The 21,790-nt window shown below is 41.4% G+C and overlaps 2 protein-coding genes across 6 annotated transcripts; one reads left to right on the top strand and one right to left on the bottom strand.

Annotated features, from left to right (window-relative positions):
* The first annotated feature begins 181 nt into the window (after window positions 1-181).
* Window positions 182-6,356, top strand: cisd2 (CDGSH iron sulfur domain 2). Its single transcript, XM_061245742.1, has 3 exons — window positions 182-412; window positions 4,424-4,638; window positions 5,203-6,356. Exons 1-3 carry the CDS (start codon window positions 310-312, stop codon window positions 5,290-5,292), a joined length of 408 nt encoding a protein of 135 aa, XP_061101726.1. The 5' UTR covers window positions 182-309; the 3' UTR covers window positions 5,293-6,356.
* Window positions 6,357-7,264: 908 nt separating this feature from the next.
* si:dkey-162b23.4 (sodium/hydrogen exchanger 9B2) lies at window positions 7,265-21,787 on the bottom strand. Of its 5 annotated transcripts, none has more exons than XM_061245735.1 (13): window positions 21,462-21,787; window positions 18,985-19,105; window positions 17,274-17,463; window positions 16,543-16,713; window positions 13,469-13,611; window positions 12,892-13,019; window positions 12,330-12,505; window positions 11,134-11,240; window positions 10,614-10,763; window positions 10,171-10,279; window positions 9,653-9,789; window positions 9,355-9,556; window positions 7,265-8,424 (listed from the first exon to the last, which is right to left on the bottom strand). In XM_061245735.1, the coding sequence occupies exons 2-13, from the start codon at window positions 19,054-19,056 to the stop codon at window positions 8,360-8,362; spliced, it is 1,650 nt and encodes a 549-aa protein (XP_061101719.1). In that variant the 5' UTR covers window positions 19,057-19,105; window positions 21,462-21,787; the 3' UTR covers window positions 7,265-8,359. The 5 variants fall into 5 exon arrangements, with proteins under 5 accessions (XP_061101719.1, XP_061101718.1, XP_061101720.1 ...); XM_061245734.1 differs by lacking the exon at window positions 21,462-21,787 and adding an exon at window positions 19,656-20,752; XM_061245736.1 differs by lacking the exon at window positions 21,462-21,787 and adding an exon at window positions 19,917-20,752.
* Window positions 21,788-21,790: the final 3 nt, after the last annotated feature.

Here is a 21,790-nt window from a genome sequence, read left to right as displayed (position 1 = left end):
ATAGAATGTAAATTACAACACAGTATTAACCTCCGACAGTATGATACCTTGAACTACGAAACACTACCGGTATATCACTAATCGACACGGGCCAACCAGAGAGCACCAACTCTCCGAACTGTCATTGGCTAAATACTGGAGCATCACAGTACGTATACAGAGCAATTCACGGATACACCTACGCTAACTTCCAGTTCCCATAGTAAATGACCTGTGCGAAGTTGCACTTTTGACAACGCAAATACGTAGATGGACCCCAGGAAATATGTGACTTCGTTGAATTAAAACCATCTCACAGACACATTCAAGATGGTGTTAGAAAGCATTGCGAGGATTATTAAGATCCAGCTCCCAGCCTACCTCAAAAAGCTACCTTTACCAGAAACGATCGGAGGTTTTGCGAGTTTAACAGGTACGTGAATAATTATTTGGAGTAACAAGCCATTGCTTAAGTAACGTTAGGCTATCTGCATGCAAAGAGAACCACATGCATGCAGAGTAAATAACTGAACGAGTTGTTCTCATTAGCTAGCTAGCTAGATACAAAAGTACTATTGTTTTTGCAGCACTGTTTATGATCTAGAACAATGGCTAACCGGTTCGTCGTTCGCAAGTACAACCGCCATACATTAAACAATGAAGTCTGAAGTCAACGATTTGAATTTATATAGTTCAGAAACGACTTTAGTACCTTTGAGGGAACTTTATCGTTAGTCTATTCAGCGTTCACTATGATGATGATGATGATGATGATGTGGAGGACTGTTGACTGTGTCACAAGGTGAAATCTCAGATCTGAAATAACAAAATGTTTGTAAGGCCTTTATACAGTTCAAGAAGAACTACTTATGTATTTAATGGTGATCAAGAAAGGGCAGACCAGGCTTAACTAACTTTAACTGGCAAAAAACAGCTTACCGGGTTTTCACAAGACAGTGAAGGAATTTCACCTCTAAAATAAGAACATCTAAAATTAGGCGGCTAGTCCTCTGCTAACTTCATCGCAAACTGGAATTATTGAAAGCGAATACATAAGCCACCTGAATATGCAATTACTAGAACAGAGGCAGTTAAATGCGTTCCCATGTTAAATAAATTTGCTGTCCACATACAACTAACACTGATAACAGCTGAGAGTATTGCCCTCCCTCTTCAAATCATTCATATGATTTACCTTCATAACCCTTGATATAGCATATTCAGTTTAAAATACGCAACCAGTCATGAAACCAAGAAACGAAACAATGCAAATATGAGGCTTTAAAAAAACACATGAAATGATGCAGTAACTGTGCACTCAAAACATCCTAAAATATGATGGGCTTGAATGTGTCATAAAGCTTGGCTACACCAGGTCACACAATGGTTGAAAATAATGTGCTCTTAATGTGCCACACCCAGGCACTCTTCATTTCTCACCTTATTGCTGCACCACCCCTATATTAGCATGTGGGAGGTCACAATCTGTCAGCTGTGTTAATGGGCCTGTACATATGTGTATAACACTATATCAAATTATATTTGGGCAATATTAACATACAGTGGGCTCCAGAATTATTGGCACCCCTGACTGGCAATGCACATAATTAACTCAGCATGCTGAATATGTGGGAAAATATTGAACTTTATTCATGTTTCAATGGAACCAACCAAAATTAAACATTAATTTAATAAAAAATAGATTTCACCCAAATCAAGGTTACATAATTATTTGCAACCTCGGTTCAGTACTTGGTGCACCCACCTCAGGCAAGGATAACAGCATGGAGTCTTTACCTTTATTGCTTGAAAAGGTTAAGGAACACATTTTGGAGGGATTTTGGACCATTCCTTGGTGCAGATCCTTGCAAGATCCTTAACATTATTGGGCTTGTGCTTATCAACTACCTTATTTCAGGGAATAATGGCAATCATAGTACCAATCATTCTGGAGCCCACTGTATATAAATCAGCCCCCTCAATCTTAAAATAATATGTTGATATGTGTGCCCACCTAAAAGCATAACTGCAGGACTCTGAGATCACCTGACTGAACGGTGCAGGCTGGGAGGTATGGTCCATGGCAGTTTCACAGGATGCTGTGCACACATTCACTGTGTCTGTCACACAATGAGCATTGTTTCTTTCTTTAGCTCACTACAGTGTTGTCATGTGGTTCAGGACAAGTACCAAAGCCTGAATGTCTGGGTATCACATGGAAATCCTATGGACAGAGTCAGAGGGTGTGTACTGAGAGAAGGGCTCAATCTACATTAATTTCACCTTGTGGAAAAAAAGAAAACATCCATAGGAAAACCTAATGGTTGTAAACCATAGCCGGACTGAGAGTTATTGCTAATCTGCGGGACAAACATGGAGCTGCTGGAACATTTCTGAATGGATCCAATAGAGTACATCTGAGCTGTGGCCATTTACCATGTGCTTCTTAATTGTGAGGTGGGCCACACATAAACGGTAGTCAAAATCATAGAACACATTCCATCTATATGGAGAAATGGCCTGCTGAAGAAAAAAACCCATCATACTTCAAATAGTTTGCAAGTGTTGTGCAATTGTGTGATTCAGCAATTCATGATTTCTCCCTCCTCTTGGGGAGACCTCATGCTTGACCGTTCACATTACTGTGTAATTGACCCACTATAAATGATAAAAAATATAATTATACAGGCATAATGGGGCAAATGAGCATTGTTGTTTGTGTGGTTGTAAAACGGCACCGTTAACACGGAAAATGGTCTCATTATACTGTTCACTCTAGTTCCTATAGTTGTATGAAGTGCCCTGCTTTGGTACTTTTAGACTCTGACCTTACAGTCTACTGTTACTGGCTGCAGCTGTTTCTCATGTAAAGGATGTATACTGTCATTCTTAGGGTTCTATTTTAGTTCAGTTAGGCTTCTTTGTCATGTGCTCATTTGACTACCAAACATTTCACTCTTGATAAGAAGAACATGATGTTGCTTCCAGCACTAATCACCCCCCCCCCCCCCCCTTTTTTTAAGATGTGTAATGCGTAACAAATTGCAGTAAAAAGTCAACTTCCAGGAAAAGGATACTAAACTATTTGAAAGCGTTTCTGAGTCAATCATGTATGCATCATATTATAAAGTATGTGTATGCATGAAAGTACAGACTAATTTTTCATAAGATAGGCTACATTCTGTATTGTGTTTGGGAGGTATATTCTTAGAACATTGTATGTCTACCATATTCAGGTTGAAGCTGAACTGAGCATTGTAGTTTTGTACAGACTGCATTTTGTATTTTTGCATTTTCACGAGAGAACAGATGAGTTGGCTATGAAACCATTTGTGTGTGTCTTCTCAATGCAAAATATGCAAGACTATAGTAGGTTCTACACAAAACTACCTTTAAACAATAAAAATGTAATGTAAAAATGTTGTATACTATTCTCACAGTTTTCACTGCGACTAATACCAAACCTAACAACAGTTTGTGTCGGTTTCCTGATTTTATAACTAGGCCTGTGTTCAGAACTTCTCAAGTGAATGTAACGCTTTGTCACTGAGGAAACCAAGTAGGCTTGTGGTGGTAGAATTGTACAGTGCTGTGTACAGTGTAGTTCCCTACTAGAAAATAAATTCTGTTTTTTCCTATACACTGCAGACAATTGAGTTTGAAGTCAAAAGAGATGACATCAGAATTCAGCTTTTATTTTCAGGTATTTTTTATCCAGATTTGTTAAACAATTTAGAACATATCACCTTTTGTATCAGACCGCCAAATTTGTAGGTGAGCAAAGCTATTGGAACGTGACTGACAGGCGTTTCTTGTTGCATAGATGTGTCCTGTTAGATCAGTTAGTAATATACTAAATAAATAGTTCTGAATGTCTACTCTTGGTTTTAGCCTTGGGTTTTGCCTGTGAAGACTGCATTTGTGTTAGAAAAGGTAAACCAACATAAAGATCAGATGGCTGTCTTTGGGATGAGCAATTTTGAAGCTTAGAAAAGACGGGATCAATCAGACCTATTGCACAAGCATTGGGGATAGCTTGTACAACAACTTGGAATGTCCTAAAAAAGAAAGAAACCATTGGCGCAAAAAAGAGTACAAGACAAGCACCTTAAAAATGATGCTTGTTGTGCAATGACCATTGCCAAGTTTAATATCTTGTTATTAATTGCCCATAGGTTGAAAAAATAACAGCATTACCTGGTAAAATCGTCTTAGCAGCACTACCGTTAGCTAGAAATTCAGAACTCTTGACTCGTGTTCATCTTTTTATCTCAACCCCAGATGTATTCAGTGTATTGCATAAACAAAGGAATTTGCCTTGCTGTTCCAATACATTTGGAGGGGACTGTAGAGGAATGGATACCTTTAAACTATGGACATTTCCTGTTGCCAGTTTTTCATTTACGAGGAATTTGAGATTTGCATGCCATCTGTCTGTTTAAAGTTTCAGAGTGGCTCCGGCTGCTTCCCCTGTTGGGTATTCTGGCCCTCCTGGGCTACCTCACCATCCGGCCCTTCCTTCCCAAGAAGAAGAAACAGAAGGACAGCCTCATCAACCTAAAGATCCAAAAAGAGAACCCCAAAGTTGTCAACGAGATCGACATTGAGGACCTGAAAAGCACCAACGCCTGCTACTGCAGGTGCTGGCGATCCAAAACGGTGAGAAAGCAGGCAGGACGTTGGCACGGCGGGTATAGAGTCCCGGGCCCCAAGAATCAGCGCCCAGGGGCCTAGGGGCCTGTTCCACAAAGCAGTTAGCTGTATTCCTGCACAGAGTAAAACCTGGAACAGTTCTTTTTACTTCAGTCCGTGTTCCAGATGTGTGGGTGTCCGTGTTTTAGTCTGTGCAGTTATCCGGCTAATTCCTGCTTTGTGGAACAGGCCCTCTTCACTTCAGCAGTGAGATTTACCTCAGCTGCTCTGGGGAAAAATTAGCTGTAAATTAGCAGAGGCAAGTCCACTAGTCACGCAGCACTGCAGGTTGCACGCGGTACGCTTTTTATGAATGAAGAGTAATCCACAGCATGCTTGAGAATACCGTGTAATGACAAGGATGAATTAAACAGTAGTGAGCTGGCCTTCCCTGCCTTTTCAATTACAGTTTCTATCCATTTTAAAACAAATGTTAAACATGCATGTGGTGTATGTTGGGCAAAGAATTGGTGCTGTAAGCAGAACTAGCTTTATCAGCTGTTAAATATGCTTTTCTCTTTCCTGTTTCAGTTTCCTGTTTGTGATAAATCGCACATTAAGCACAACGAGCTGACGGGGGACAACGTGGGCCCGTTAATACTGAAGAAGAAAATTCTATAATCCCGCACTCCTGTTGGGCAGTCTATAGGTCTTTTAAAATGTGTCTATTGAGAGACGGGCCTCTTTTTTTACTGTTTTGTATCATTTAGCTGTTTCTGACACTTTAATTTTTTGATGAGGTGTGTGGCGGGGGGTTACCTTATAGAAAGGTAGCACAAATGTTGCCTGTGTTCCATGGTAGCTTCAGAAATACAACTCATTATCATATCAGGAGCACAAAACCTGAACAACTGGTAAAGCATGACTTTCATACTACAATGTGACTTAAATATTGTCCACATGTAGAGATGATCTGAATATCAATTCAGATGTTTATTATTTTTTTTTTTGTTGCTTCATTTCAACTTGACTATGACTTGAAACATGACAATGATGCTGTTAATTTTATTTAGCCTTCAACCGTTTTTCAGCTTTTGCCTCGCTTAGGATAGGAAGCTCATTTTCTATAGTTAAAACCAATTCTAGCATCTTAATTAAAAACAGTGGTTCAGTATCAAGCAACTTGGCAGGATTAAAAAGGCTAATCCTTTGCTTATCTTCTGCGAAGGGGACTTTACCTGTGTAGAACGCTTATTTGAGAGCATTAAGGGGCTGTAGGACCCAAAATGGCCTCGCAGACAGTCTTGTGTAGTTTTGAACAGCTGGGATCATATTCAGGGAACCAACTTTATAATAATATATATATTTTATTATTCCAGATTCAAGCTCAGTGAATCAGTACCAGCCTTTACCATCAATACCAGTCATCTCCCAAAGAAAAATTAAATGCATTTGAAGAATCACTTTCCATAGTTTTCATATCAATAAATAAGATGTGAAGAGGCTTACTGTTTGTATTGGCACCATGCTGAATGTCTTATTTTTACATAATTGGCAAACATTTACTGCCATTCTAATTTGATTGTTATTTTTACCCTTGGCAGATCAATCACGACACATTTTTCCCTGCAGTAGATTGTATTGTTTCTGTTTATTCAAAATGTTCGTTGGAAATAAATCCTTTTGGTTGTAATGTCTGGTATGTGAGTAGCTGTAATAAAGTTTCTGATGGTTTTTGTAACAAATATTAATGGGGGGGGGTTTCTTGGTGGCTTCGGTTAAAAGGATTGCTATTGGTTAAGAATAAAAAAAGGTATTTCGGTCTATAATTGGAACATAGTTTTACAGTACTGTATGTTATTTATTCAAAGGAGCAGTACTTTTGTGAAATACAGTACTGGGCAAACGTCTTAGGCACATTATCTAAAGCAAAGGTGCTTTAAAAAATAATGAAATGAAGAGTTTCTATATATTGGAAGAACAGTGAATGGTTAAAAATGGAAGTGAATGCTAGTTCTGCCCCTTCGCCTTAAAATCAGTTCTCAGGTATACTGTCCTGCACGGCTAGTAGTTATTGGAGAACTTGCCACAATTCTTCTGCAGACATAGGCTGTCTTGCTTGCTTCTGGCTCTCCAGGTACTCCCACGATTTTAATCCGAAAAGTGGTCTTACCTTTCATTTTAAAACCACCCACGGTACTGTCCACATGTTGATCAGTCTCTCCTGTTCGTTCATTACAAACATGAGTGCTAATGCCTCCACTAACAGGGTGCCCAGGCTGTTTGGCCATTGCTTGCTCTCTTCCTTTAGTTCAAACTAGTTTCTATAATTGCACCTGCCAATTAAGATAGTTAAGTCGTACTCATTCAGATTTGGATACTGTTGTCAAAACAATAGTAATTGGGCTGTTGGGTGACTCACTCCATTAACCTATTATGGACTAAGGCACCCTATAGAAAAGCCAAGGAATCACAAAAACTGTTCAGCTGACCATACCAAGAGAAGACCAATGGTCTGCTCAGTTCAGGGCTAATTCAGAAAACTCTTGATCTATAAATTGCACCCCTGTGTGCCCTTAGAGGATAGAGCATCTCTCTCTTTAAATGATTCCAACCACTTATTTAGTCACAATGCATTTATTTACTTTTTAAAGTAAAAAAAAAAAAACATTTTATGGAACACATTGTAATAAATAGTACATCTGTTCTTCTGAAAAACTAGTCTCCCTTCCACCAGCTGACCAATGTTGAAGCTGTTAAAAAAACATCTTTGGAAAAACAGTATAATTAAACACAGAAATCTGATTAAATTATATAAAAAAACAAGTTGGTATTTCACCATTATAGCTCAGCAATTATTTAAAAATTACTTTTTTACTTTTTTTTGTTTTTACAAGAAAGCATCTTAACCGTGGCTGGGGATTATGATGGGAGGCAGACTGTATGGATTCTGTATGCGGTTATCTTGGACAAAATAAATGGCCAAGGTCAAGACATCTTTGGCTCTCCTGATTTGACAGTAATCATAAATATGGTCCTCTTGAACTCTGGCCTTCAAGCTGCAAAAACACAGCCCTAGACTGACATTTAGAGGCATATTACAGCCATTACTTTCACTTTTCAGAGCAAGACATTGTCTAACACAACATTATTTTAAAATTACTAGACTTCTATGATTCATTATAATATAAAATACATATTTTCTGCAAAGTCTTAATTTATCAAAATATACACCTACATGATCATAAAAATGCAATAGAATACTGTACAGTACATACAGTACTCAAAATACACACCTATTATCAGTAGTCTAACTGTATTTCAACCCACTAGATGGCCAGCATCTCTCTTACTGCATGCGGATGTGTAAGCTCGCATAAACTGACCGCCTGAATGCCATCGCTCCATAAAAGCTCTAACTGACTCAATCTCTTTGGACTGTTGGTACTAATATTGGTTATTAGTACCAACAGTTGGAACTGAGGTAGGTAGGTGCTTGACTGAAGGTTGTCTAGTGTTGGTTTCACCTTGGGAACTGGAAACCCCCAACAGTAGTAAGTCACGTCTATAAATATGCACGGAGTCACTGGTGCTGGTGAGGTCTTACAGAAGGGGGGGGGGGGTGGAATTGTGAGGGGAGAGGGTTGGGGAAGCAGGGGTCCTGCTTCCTTCCCGGCGGTCAGTGCGTGTCACTTCCTCTTTTGGGCTGTACTCCCTTACCCCCCCCCTTCAGCAAGCTTGTGGGTCATCACATAGAGCTCTCGTACGTCATGGGTGTTTCGGGCAGATTCTGCGCTGCGTCTGCTTCCGTTCCTGTTTTTATTTTTTCACAGAGGAATAAGAACAGGGTTGTCAACCTCAAGTCCTACAAGGGGCCACAGTGTCTGCATGGTTTGTGGTAGCCAATTCAGGCCTTGAAAACTAGGTTCATGGACTCACTCCCTGAAATGCTGAAACACACCAAAAAACTGTAAACACTGTGGCCCTCCAGGACAGGACTAGCACCCCTGCGTTAGAAAGCAAAGAGCCACTTCACACAAACACGAGCATGGCCCTGCTGATAAAGCCACTTGTTAGAAGTGCAAGCCACGCCCAAGGCCCTACCCAAGCTTTGAATCTGGGCTCAGTCATAAGCCTCTTATATGGGGGGGTTTGCAGTGGCAGGATGTCTGGTTACTGTTGAATGTGCGCCCCCTAGCTGCTCAGCATTAGTACTAAAATACTTCAGCCTGCCTTCCCCCCCAGCCCCCACCACACCATGAGTCATGTTATCCCTTATCCTCAAGGTGATATTTGGCTATTCCAGTAGGAAAATTTAATGGCTGTACCTGCTTGGGTGTAAACCTGGACAACCAACAAGAGGGGCATTGTGCTCTCCTAGTGCGCAGCACAAAGCCGTAAACAAAGGCCGCCCAGGAACATGCAAACACTGACAGCTGGTGGCCACAGTCCGAAAACGAAGGGACTGTTTTGTAATAATGGCCTGCTAGGCGATGCAAATCAACACATTAATGCCACCTTATCCAGTGCATTCATGAGAGAACAGGAAATGTTTGGCTGTACTCTGGACTACTGTGCTACGGTTATGATAACGAGACAGGCTTTTCAATGGTAGATACTATGGGTCGGGAGCAGGGGATTCACAATACTTAAACAGCTACAATATGAAATGGGTAGGTATTTTTAAGAGGTCGGTAGAGTAACGGGGTATACATTTTTGGTCGGGCAGTAGGGGGGACTCACCCTCCGGGTGCGCTTTCCAGCTGGCGTGGTCTCTGGGCTTCTGCAGCAGGATTGGGCCGGTCAGGCCGATGACCAGGGCGCCGATGGGCGCGGTGATGAGGATGGCCAGGACGGCCACAGTGAGCACGTCCATGCCGTACTTCTCCAGCTCCGTCTCCTTCTTAGTGCGCGCCAGGTCCAGGGCTGTGGAGCCGATGGCCGCCTGCGCGCAGTGGAGAAACGAAACGCAGCGTGAGCCCAGGTAGAGCTTCACCAGAGCTTTCCGCTACAGTCAGCACCGTTAATGAGCCGCGCTTACCTGCACCGTGGCCTTGGGGACCCAGGCCAGGGCGATAAACACCCTCTCCCTGAAGTTGAAGCCGGCGCACATGACCATGAGGAAGGTGAAGAGGACTCGCACGGTCAACGCGATGCAGAGAGCGGCCACACCCAGTCCTGGAGAGAGAGAGAGAGAGAGATAAAGATAGGCATGAGAGTGTGCGGGTAAGAATGGTCATCTCTGAGAGAGTGCTTCAGGACAGCCAACCTGTACCACAGAAGCCACCTTCACCTTCATCAAATCAAGCTTGGGAAATTCCATGACATTTACATTTACATTTTAGTCATTTGGCAGACGCTTTTAATCCAAAGCGACTTACAAGTGCATAGGTTCTTCCACAAGCTAAAGCAACACATCCATAACCAGTAAAATACACATGAAGTGCTATACTAAACATACAGTCATCATAAGTGCAATGGGGGGGGGGGGGGTGTTTGACAGTTTGAAAAAATTCTCCTGTGTCGGCAGCTCTGTCTGCTGGAGGCTGAGGCCCTTACCCACAGTGAGGGGATCCAGCCTGGAGACTGTTATTTCTGCTCCAATCAGCCCAAAGAGCAGAGGCTGGAAGATCTCCCAGGCCCCGCCCACAACCTCCTCCACAGCAGCCTGTGGAGGGGAAAAGGAGTGTTGAGACATGTGCATGTTTTACAGCTACAGAAACCCATACAGACTAAGGCAGGGATCAGCAACTCAGTCCTCAACGGCCAAGAACAATTTTCCACTTTACCTGGGAAGACAGTTTGGCCAGTCAGTAACAATAATTACCTGGGAAACTGTACCAGGGCTGTCTTTCACGTTAAATTTTAATAATGATAACACAAGTGTGGTTTATTTTTGTTTCAAAAATGTTTGAATGTTTTGGTTTGCAAAAAAAGACAGTGAAGAGCCCCTGTGAAGACGCAGGAAGTGACATCATGAGTAAATTGGCGGGGAGGCTGACCTTGGAGTCCCCCCAGCCGACGCCCGCCAGGAACGCCAGCACCAGCGTGCACAGGCCGCCGGAGCCGGGGAAGCCTGCCAGGTTACTGCCAAACACGGCCAAGATACACAGGCCCAGGAGCAGGAAGGAGCGCTTTATCAGCAGGCTTTTCTGCAGTGGGACATGTACACACACACACGCACACGCACACAAACGTACACACAAACGTGCACACACACGCACACACACACACGCACACACACGCACACATACAACCGTGCGCACACACACGCGCACACAGACGAACGCGTGCACACGCACACACGTGCACACACGAACAGTCGCACACAAAAACACAGGTTTACATGCGCTCACAAGCACAGGCGTGCACACACACGCAAACAAACAATTAAGTGGCAACACAGACCTTGCAGGAACAGAAAAGTGAGAGTAAAACTTATTCTAACCAGGACACATTGGTACCAGTCATTAGTAGAATGGATAATCCAAACAGAATTCACAGTAATTCTCAAGTTCCTACCTGGTCTTGACTGGGGAAGAATCGGATGAAGAAACCGAGAATCAGCCCAGCAACTATACCCCCCACCACCTCGAGGACCCCTCTGAGCAGATTGTACCATGTGGATCCTGCGAGGGGGAAACCGGCTCAGTGGCTCACAATATGGTTCATTCCAATAATTTCATTGTTTAATCGGTTACAATATACCAGTGATTCCTGGAGATCTGCTGGGTTTTCACCCCAACCCAAACAAAGCACACCTCATTGGACAGCAAGAGATGTCATTGAGCTGCTAATTAGTAGAATAAGGTTTGCCAAATTAGAGGTAAAATTAACTGGTTAGATGTTACATTTCTTTGTGTCCTTCTTGCATCCCCTTGTGGGAGTAACACACAAAACTAGAAGTGCCTAAATGTATCCTGTACATTTTATGGCAATGCACTGACAAGGCAAATTTAGTCATTCATATTTGCAACACATAGTCAAATTTTTGGGAGATTTTATTTTTGATTCGGTTCACAGCCCTGCTTCAAAGTTTGACGACATGGAGTCAACCCCTTGTTTAGTCCTCTGTCTTCAGCTAAAATAACTAATATTGTCTTGCCAGGAACTGTGCCAAATGGTTTCGGGCAATAGGTTTGTAACCCCACCCATTACTTGTATGAACATATCTTCCTTGTATATCAGACCGTTTCAGTTCTCCAGTGCAACTCGTCGTAAAACAGTTAGATGAAATGAAACTGATATGGTTCTAGGAAAAACACCCCCAAAAAAAGTGGTTCCTCAAAACATGCTGTGCACTCAAACTCATATACACCATCTCCAATAGCTTGAAAATGTTTTCAGAATGAACTGCACACCATTTTATGTTCCACAAAATTATATTAGCACAGACGACCAATAGGGGGAGCTAGAGGTTCAATGCATGAAGCTTGCCTTGCAGTAATTTTTTTCTGAATTTTCTTATCCAATGATTTATGCTCGCACCTTAAAGTGACTCCAAAAATGAATAATGCATTTAGCAATAATTAAATATGTAAATATTCAGAAGCTGTGCATCATTTTTTCCTGCCTAAATAAAACATTATGGCTAAATAAAATGGTAGAATGGATCAGTACTTAGCGCATTTGTTCTAATTTTTCACATTAAAATCAGCGAGCAGTTTATACCATAAGGCAGGTGGGCTGAGCTGTGTAAAGGCCCCTGTCAGCAGTACCTGTGGCGAAGGCCACACCCATGCAGGTGGTGAAGCCTGTGATGGCCAGGACGTCGTCGAAGCTGCCAGCAGCCATGAGCAGCGTGGGGATGCCCTGCTCCACGCCATACCCCTCCTTCTGCAGGAGCAGCATGGACGGCACCACCACGGCGGGGGACACAGCACCCAGCACGAACCTGGAGACGGCGGGGTCAAAGGTCACATCCACGCCACCTCTACTACGCACCGGGCGGGACAGCGCAGGATGGGCTGCCCCTCTACAGCTGGGTTCCTCCCCAGATTTCTTCCCGTCAGGGAGTTTTTTCTCGCCACCCAGAGCTGTTTTTCTTCCCGCCCGGGAGTTTATTTTCCCTCACCGCTGGCTTCTTGGCAGTTCGGGCCTGGATTTCACTCAATTCTCCTCCTGTTACTCTGGGAAGCGTCTTTCTGACAGTTCCCAGTAAAAAGTGTCACACAAATAAACTGTACTTGATTTCAAAGGTCAAGGCTTAGAGACTCCTCCCAGGCTCCCACAGCCTTTCTCAGCAGGCCAGCTCTGACGAGGCTGTGAGTCGTTACTTACCCCAGAATGAAGCCCCAGATCCACGGCAGACCCATCAGAAAGTGCGAAGCCACTGCAACTGTGCAGGCCTCTATTGTGCAGGGCCCCACCGCCACCCGCAGACACACCATCTTTAGCTTCTTCAACGCCTAGGAGACACACAGCACCGTGATCCACGTTACAGACACGCATCCCGGGGGAAGGCCAGAGGCTGAAGCAGGAGTGACTGTTTGTTAGGGTCTTTGCTCACTGCATGTGACAGTGAGGACTTCATTAAGGTAAACAGCCATTTTCAGTATTATTTACCAAAGTAGATTCCCTCTCAGACAACTTACATAACACTAAGACACACATTCTATATGTTTTTAAACACATTAGCTACCCATATGAATATCTGCAGAGCCAATTGATGTGAAGTTCCTAGCTTAGATAACGAGGTTACAACACAGTAACCCCAAGGCCCTCTTGAACTTAAAGGACGCCACCTTAGGCTGCACCCTCACTGAAGGGTTCAACAGCAGTGTCCTTGGAGGGGTTTCAACGACGGCCTTGAGGTTGCTAGCGCCTGCTTATCTCTGCCGTGTTCTGGCTGACGCACCGAGCTGTCTAGTCCCAGCCCAGCCCTGGCCAGGATGATGGCCAGAGCGATGTTCCTCAGGGAAGCCGACCAGCGGAAGTTGATGTAGACGGCGTCTGTTACCACGGGGATGTTGCGCAGGGTGAATCCGGCCAGGAGCATTCCTGTGGGGAGGTGGTTTTAACATGGTCAGCACAAGGCCTTTGTACAGTCTCCTAGAAGGACACAGGTGACACAACCAGTATCTACTCAGACAAATATTCTGAACTCATGATTGTAGATTTAACCTAGTAACCCATTTATGTTTGATTTAAGGTTAAAGTTTTATTTGAAGCACATAATCTAAACAATTGCTCCATCCCATACTTCTCCCACATCAATTATCCTCCAGTTGTAAGAAAAGGTGATAAAAGTGACACTGAATACAACATTCATGAAATATTGCAATGGTAATATAAGGAATTTCAAAGAACTGCATTTGTATTCCATGAGCTATTTGCTTAGCAAACAATGTTGAACAATGTCAAATTCATTGGTTTAATATATTAAGCATGCTGTTGAACGACAAGACTTTTTGCTAAGGCAATTCAGGTCAAGTGCCTTTCTAAGTAATATAATGCAGAGGGATACATTCATGTCAGATGTGGGCGGGGGGGCCTTGTGTTAAGGTTCATGTAACAGCTGCAAACTAAATATTTAATAAATTATGAATTGCAAAGAAGTGAAATCATATTTCATGAACTTTGCGGACCAAACAATGTTGAACTGTGGTTAAGTTTCTTGACTTAATATATTAAGGATTTTGTTGTATGGCAAGATTTTTGCAGAGGCAATTCAGGTCAAGCGCCTTTCTAAATCGTACAATGGCTTAAAGCCTTAATGTCAGAAGTTTGATATAACGGCTGTGAAAATAGCTACCATGTTTACGAGCCCCTCGTTTCATCTTGAAATTCAGCTGATAAGGAACCTTACAGTATAAAGACTATTAGCGAGAAGCAGCGTTTTCTATTGACTAACCAGAGGCGACAGAGGCCAACATACAAGGACAAAGTGACTGAAGTCCTCTGGGGAGATTGTGCAAGATGTGTGCCCGCAGTGCCCGCAGTATATCTTAAGGGTCTTTATGACTCAACCAGACCAAAAGCTGTTTTCACAGCACTGATAAAAATGACCCACCCCAGCCCACCACAAACAGAATGTGGAGTCACTGAACGGTATGGAACCAGTTAACATTGAAAGTTCTCGCCGCTTCAATGAATGTAATGCCTTTAATTCTGCAACAAATCCTGAGAGAAATGTATCTTATTCTGGCACGTTCTTGCTCGACTTAATGCTGTATCCCTTGGTGACTAACAGTCAAAGCTGTTCACAACTACTGCAGGGTAAGACTTTGACCTAAACATGAAAAAATATGTACTTCTTTATTTCTACCGAAAATTCTCTAGGATATCAAAAGAACAAAAATAGAACATCCCTTAAACAGATTTTATCTCCAATGCTCTCTTGAAACAGGGAACTGACAAAAATACTGTTTACCTATTAGATGAGTTCTGATTCAGAACAGTGCCAAGACCTGTTTTGCCTGCGAGTAATCTCTCAGTAGAGTAATAAAACAGTCACCTTATTTGACACAGATTGTCAGCTCCCAATCTACCTTGATGTCTGGTCGATAAAGTCTAAAGTCTTTCTTCAAAAAAGAAGAAAAACAGGATCTAAATACTGGCCCAAACCAACAGCTAATATTTTAAAAGTATGCTCACATACAGGCCTATATTTAATTTGGATCTGTTGATCTGTTTTCTTCTTTGGTTCTGTATGGGCATCTTCAAGTGCTTTTACTTTGTTTTTCTGGTCAACACTTAATTTGAATTCTACTGTAAGGTCTATTCTGTCTTATGTTTTGAGACAATTCAATTACAACACTGCTACATTAAACAATATAGTGACAGAATGATCTATTTTGCATCTGCTTAAAAGAGAAAAACTAGTAAGCAGATTTCACTATCTCACAATGACCAAAACGTATGTTCCACCTTTCCTCTGAAACAACATTTTTTTAAAGGCCAGTAGACTTGAATTTACTTTAATAAATATGCCAAGCCAGACAATGTATCTTCCTTCAGCTCTACCTATCACTGCCATGACAACTAGATCCAACTGTGCATTTCTGGTGGCAACACCGGCACTTGATCTAAAAGGCAAAAATGTTAGTGCCATCCAGCCCTGGGCAAAAGGGCAACACACATGGGAAAATCAAACACAGGACTTCCAGCATGGATGCCAGCATCACCAGAGTAAGCAATGAGCCAGCAAAACCATACACTATCTGCGAGGGAGATAGGCTACTGAACACACACGGCACTGCTGCCAGTGATATGTTGGGCTCATTCAGCAATGGCACAGGGACTAAGAGAGGGTAATAAATAAATAAATAAATAAATAAAAGTAATAAATAAATAAATAAATAAATAAAAGTAATAAATATTATTTTATTACGTTACGTTATTTTAAATCCAAGGATGGTCTTCCAATGCCTAACACCGCAATGGTATTATTTTGTAATGGTGTGGAACTATGTGGAGTAATTAAACTGTTTAAAGACCCAAAAGGTGTCACCGGCAATATTTAGAGTACAAAATCCCTCTCTACGTGCACCTGGCGGTCGAGCTGCACGTTCACGCCTGTTTTCCGTTCTGGTTCCTCAGTGGTGGAATGACTTGCCTACCAGTCAGGACAGCAGAATCCCTCCCCCTATTTTGACGCGGACTCAAAACACACCTTTTCAAACTCTACCTTAGTCCTCCCTCCTGATTTCCCCCGCCCCCCCTTTCTGATATCCCTATCCTCCTTGTCCCAAAAAAAATAAATAAAAAATAATAATAATAATTGCACGTATGATGACTATATGTTTATAACAGCATTTCATGTGTTTTTTCCTAGTTATGGATGTGATGCTTTGACTTGTGGAAGAACCTATGCACTTGTAAGTCGCTTTGGATTAAAAGCGTCTGCCAAATGACTAAAATGTAAATGTAAAATATAACAGATCTGACATTTCGTAAATGTCTAGCAGATGTGATGCCAAATGTACAAACCCAGAAGTGGAGGGAAGGGTGGTAGCTTGGGTAATCGAATGCATGCCACAAGTTTGCCTCCAGCCACAGCACAGATGAACACCACTGTGATTCCGAACAGGTTCCCCCCCGGAAGACACTCCTTTTCTGTTATGGACCACACCACTCCAAACAGCACAGCAGCCATAGCCACTGAAAGAGAGATATGGAATCAGCAGGGAACAAACCTGTTGGTACTATTATTTAACACGTTGAATCAAACTATTCATATTAAATCACATGGACAGCATTGTTTGCGTTAATGTTCTACTCGGCCATCAACAAATCCACATTGATAAATGTTTCATTAATTAACCACATACAAAGCAAACAGTTTTCACATTTCTCCCCACACAGACCAAACCGTTCTTTTAGTCATCACCACATAGACTAACAACCAATGTTCCCCTTACTGAGCGCCACCAAAAAAAAATGATTTAATCACATTAGTCCTCTTTACACAAAATATGGTAGGTGTAAAATTAGGTCTATTTGAGGAAAATCCTTCTCAGAAAAATTCTTGAAAGTAGGCATAATAACCTCTCCAGCTGCATCACAGAGGTAATTTCCCACATCTATCTGAAGCATAATCTGGCGATAGAGTTAATTGAAGGGCTTATCTCTGACCTTTTCAGTGTACACTGGTTCCCTTTTGATGCAGTCATTATCTTTACATCACATTAAAGTGCTGCGGAGCCCTTCTGCGATGCTACCTTTGGTGACGAGGGAGGCCAGGAGCCCCCTGGGGGGGCAGGGGCAGGACTCGCACAGCCTGCCGCAGCATTTTCTGGGCTCGGTGTTGGTCCCCGCATCCCGCGCATTCCCCGAGATGAAGACCGTCTCCTCGGTCACGTCAGGGCTCTCTGACCGCTTCGCCACCACCTCCACACACTTCACGTCTGTCTGTGGTCCAAAGATACAACGTTTGGTCAAACTTTTACATGTAAAGCTATATAACATATGCACAATATCAAGAATATCCACTTATATTTACTGTATGCACAACGTGATAGTCACAATGGTAAAGACAACGTGAAAATGTAAGAGAGAAAATGTTAACAAAAAAATACAATGAAGTAAAAAACGGTTTTCCTATTCTGCCTACTAAAACCGACCAAAATGTGAGTGAGTGATTTAGTGCAAACTGTACAATGATTTACTTTGACCCTGCTTTTTCAAATGGTATGAAAAAAAGGTCCAACATAGAATTAAAAAAATACATGTTGTATCAAAGAGCTGCACTCAATTAAAAGCGAGGCAAAAGGAACTATTTTATTATGATGTTCTGACATTTAACAGTTCAGTTTTTCTAAATTTTAGCAGAACTTGACAGACAGAACTACTGGGCAAAAATGGAAGGCTCATTTCAATGCTACTATAGCCAACAATGTTGACTTTGTCCTTTCTTTCACACCTATGTTTAACGACTCTCCCTTAACTGTTGACAGAGGGATTAGTCATGCTAACTGAATAGCTTAAACAACAGTAGAGAGTAAGAGTTCAGAAGAGTTTAAAGGATGCTATGATTCTAGTGTAGTCCATAATGCGTGTAGTACTGATTACATATTTCAAGAATTCATATTTATGAATTTCTAAGACCACTTTAAGAGGAAGACGCTTTGGTGTAGTCAGAAAGGTAAAAAGCATATAAACTAATACTGCAGTTATGACAACTTTTCAAATTGATACCTTGAACTGAACCTTCATTCCCCACCCCTCCCATGTCTACCACCATATTCATTCTGGGATGGCTGAAAAGTGCTTAAGCCTCATGTATTTGTTAGTTAGTTTATTTATGCATTTATCTATTTATTGTGAGTCAGTTTTTATTACGGTTAACCCTTTGCTTTTGCTTTGCATCACAGACAGGTGAAAGACACCATGATATATATGGCCAACACGCTGAAATAAAAAGGTAATCTAGCAGAAGTTACAAAAATGTTATTATAAATTATAGGTTCTATATAGCTGTCCCTTGTTAAAATATGCAGCTTATTTTAAAATAAAATAGAAATTTACCAAGACGAGTTACAAAAAGGTTATAATATAGTATAGTTTCTGTCGCTTGTTAAAGTGTGAGGCTAATTTAGTATGAGAGGGCTAATATGAAATATTGATAAATTATCCATCAAATCAACTCTGTGGAGTGGTAGACTGTGGCTGATCCATTGAAATTGACATTTCAGCTTGAGTGTTTAAAAATGACTCCAGTTGTATAATGAAAAACATAATTCAAACACAAAAAAACATTTGAACAAATTAATCGATACACCTCAGGCAAATATAACTGCACCATTTGCTTACAGCTCCAGTCATTACAATAATTTATTGATATTAGAATTGTCTCCCCCCTCTCAACTAGTTTATTTACCAAACGTAAGGGACACCTTATTTTGTTGCTTCCATTAGCTTGGAATACTTTACCTCCGCGTGGTTATCAAGAGCTACCGGACCATCCTCCATCCGGGCGCATGGCTTGGACACCTCTCCGTCCATGGCATCCCCGAAAATCAGTCTCGGACAAATGTAATTCTGCAGGTGTTACCTGACAAGCGAACTGGCAATCACTGGAATGTTCCTATGCGAGGGTCAAGCCTTATCTCGTGCAAATTAAGACGTCAGTTATTTGAGTAGTCACCACCGTATTCGTTGTACATATAATTAGCATGATTAACTAAAAACCAACCTCCAGCTTACATGTAAATTCCTTGTGAAAAGCATGGCAATATAAAAAATCCCTCCTTCTATGGACTCCCATAGAAATGCCCAGGATGCTCCACCCATACCTCCTATTAGAATCCTCCATCTATTTTAGATGAACTTATATTTCAACTTCCCACGTAATGTTTTGTTTTATTTTCACAAGTTACTTCGAATTTTCTTATACAGTACTTTGGGTACTTTATACACGATTATCTTTATCTGTCCAAAAAATAATAATGGGCTAGCTACGTTAACAACGAATGATAGCTACCGTTAATACTAATAGTAACGATACAGTTGCACGTAGCTAGGGAAACAAAACCTTGTGTCGATTATTGTGTACAATGTGTTCCCTCAAACAAAAAGAACATAATGGTAGTAACGTTACACACCGTGGAAAGGGATCTATTCCATTATCGTTTTGTAACTTATAATCAGAACCAAAACTGGTCGTGAATCTTTAACGATATTATGTTGGTTGAAGAAAGCATAGCCAACTTAGTTGGATAACCTCAATCAGGCTATGCTAGCTATCCAATTCGGTACGAGCCCGTTGCGCGCCCTGATAACCCAAGTAGGATCACCGACGTGTTCAGTTGCTTAGCTCGATAGCTACAGCTAATCATATTTTGACAACGTAAAGCAACATATACCGAATCGCTGCAGTTAGCCTAGCCAGCTGCATGAGCTTGCTCCGCTAACATTTCTTCTTTTCCAACTTTTCCCTGATCTTTCTTCAACCGAGGTGATCAGCTTTAGAACTCGTATAAAGAATGACATTTCTTAGAAGACCTCCCCTTCCTGCATATTTAAATAGAATACGTAGCTCACTCGCATCTAGTATCACTCCTTAACAGGAACAACATTGGGACATGACAGGAGTGGCAAAACGCATGGACAGAACGCACATGGCTTGCAAAAACGCTAAGTATTGAAGCCCGACAACGATGCGGTGCTAAAAAGCAGCTGGTCAGAATTTAATTCCAACAATTCTAGCTACATCTGTCAATCCGTATGATCCCTGACAAACGTTTAGATGCGTTTGTTATTTAGCTACCCAGAAAGCACACATTTCTTCAGCAAGTATTAAAACCATAGCCTTAGTTTTAGCTAGCTAACTTATCGCAAGTAGTTACCAGACATGCCTCGAATTTCAGTGAAATTGACAGTTGACAACCCCCTTAACTTAACTTAAGTTAAGGCTTAAGTCATTTCAGAATCGGTGCCACATCGAGGTCAAGAGCAGTTTGCATCGTAATGTTGCACATATAACATTAACTAGAACGTTAGCCCTTCATTGTGCAGAGATGCGTTCGTTTGTCGGAAACACAAATAACTTAGCTAGTTATCTGGATGGCTAACTAACTAGCTAAATTATACTTTAGTCTAGTTGCATGTAAAATAACGTTAGTGGTGATGGCAATAGTTGTCCATATCTAGTCTAGGTGGGTAACGGGCAATTAAGATAAACATTAGCCCTGATGATGCATGGTTCGGTAAACAAAGTCACATTAGCTAGCCTAACAAACTATTTGAGCTAACATTCGCGTTAGCTGCCGTATTATTACGTTAGAGCTGGTGCTAGGGAGGCAATTTATCTGGCTAATCCCAATTTAGCTCTACCATCATTAGCTAACAACCGACCGATTGTAAATTACTGTGTAATGTTAGCTATTAGTATTACATAGCTAGCTAAATGGGACAAGCGCTTAATATAGAGCTAGTGCTAGCCACATATCCTTACCAGAAATACAATTAGCCAAATTACTACGTTAGAATAACTTAAATAAATAACTTTAGTGATCATACACTTTAAGAAAAAAAATTAAGATAAATACGTTAACTTACTGCTAGCTGATTACTACGGTTTTAGGTGGCAGTCTAGGCTACGATAGATGCGCTGGTTCGCTAACAGATTTAACGTTACGTTAGCTCTAGCAACAGCTAACTTAACCTGAAAACTGTGCATTAAGAGTTTTATTACGTTAGCCTAGCTAGGTAGTTAAACCAGAATTATCTAGCCACCTAACAGTAAATTATACTAAGCAACAGTTAGCTGACGCGTTAATGTTACACATTAACTAACGTTAGTCTATAGGTAAATCTTCTCGCTTCCAACCTTACGAAAATGTTTTGAGAAAATCGCATGTTATTTCTGTAAAATACAGTCCGACAAGAGAAACAATGAAAATACTCACTTAATTTATGATGAAATAATTGTCCCAACACATTCTTAATTAGCTAGCTATGAACTGGCCTTGAGCCGAGATAACGGATTTCACAGATGTCAAGTAGCAAGAGATTACCGATGGCCTACTATGAGTACCACGGCGTTGAAAGGCTAGAGCAAGGGTATTTAGAAGAGGGAGAGCAATTGACCACATTTCATGGCATACGCTGCCTAGCCTATGTTGCACTGACAGCATAATAACATGAAACGCACGTCAAGTTAATGCTTTACTTATCGAGAAGTAACATAATTATTATTCATAATACTAATGAATAATTAGTATGACGAAATATAATC

This window comes from Conger conger, chromosome 6 (assembly GCF_963514075.1).
Source record: "Conger conger chromosome 6, fConCon1.1, whole genome shotgun sequence".
NCBI classification, from domain to species: domain Eukaryota; kingdom Metazoa; phylum Chordata; class Actinopteri; order Anguilliformes; family Congridae; genus Conger; species Conger conger.
Note: the sequence above shows the minus strand (reverse complement) of the source record. Positions and strands in the feature narration are given on the sequence as shown.

Bases quoted from the DNA above. Each gene is read 5' to 3' on its own strand.
- cisd2 (XM_061245742.1), top strand. From the start codon at position 310: ATGGTGTTAGAAAGCATTGCGAGGATTATTAAGATCCAGCTCCCAGCC. The intron at 413-4,423 runs GTACGTGAATAA...GTCTGTTTAAAG, and splicing joins AGGTTTTGCGAGTTTAACAG to TTTCAGAGTGGCTCCGGCTG. The intron at 4,639-5,202 runs GTGAGAAAGCAG...TTCCTGTTTCAG, and splicing joins GGTGCTGGCGATCCAAAACG to TTTCCTGTTTGTGATAAATC.
- si:dkey-162b23.4 (XM_061245735.1), bottom strand. From the start codon at position 19,056: ATGGACGGAGAGGTGTCCAAGCCATGCGCCCGGATGGAGGATGGTCCG. The intron at 13,612-16,542 runs GTTTGTACATTT...ACCTCCCCACAG, and splicing joins ACCCTTCCCTCCACTTCTGG to GAATGCTCCTGGCCGGATTC. The intron at 10,280-10,613 runs GTCAGCCTCCCC...TCCCCTCCACAG, and splicing joins TCGGCTGGGGGGACTCCAAG to GCTGCTGTGGAGGAGGTTGT.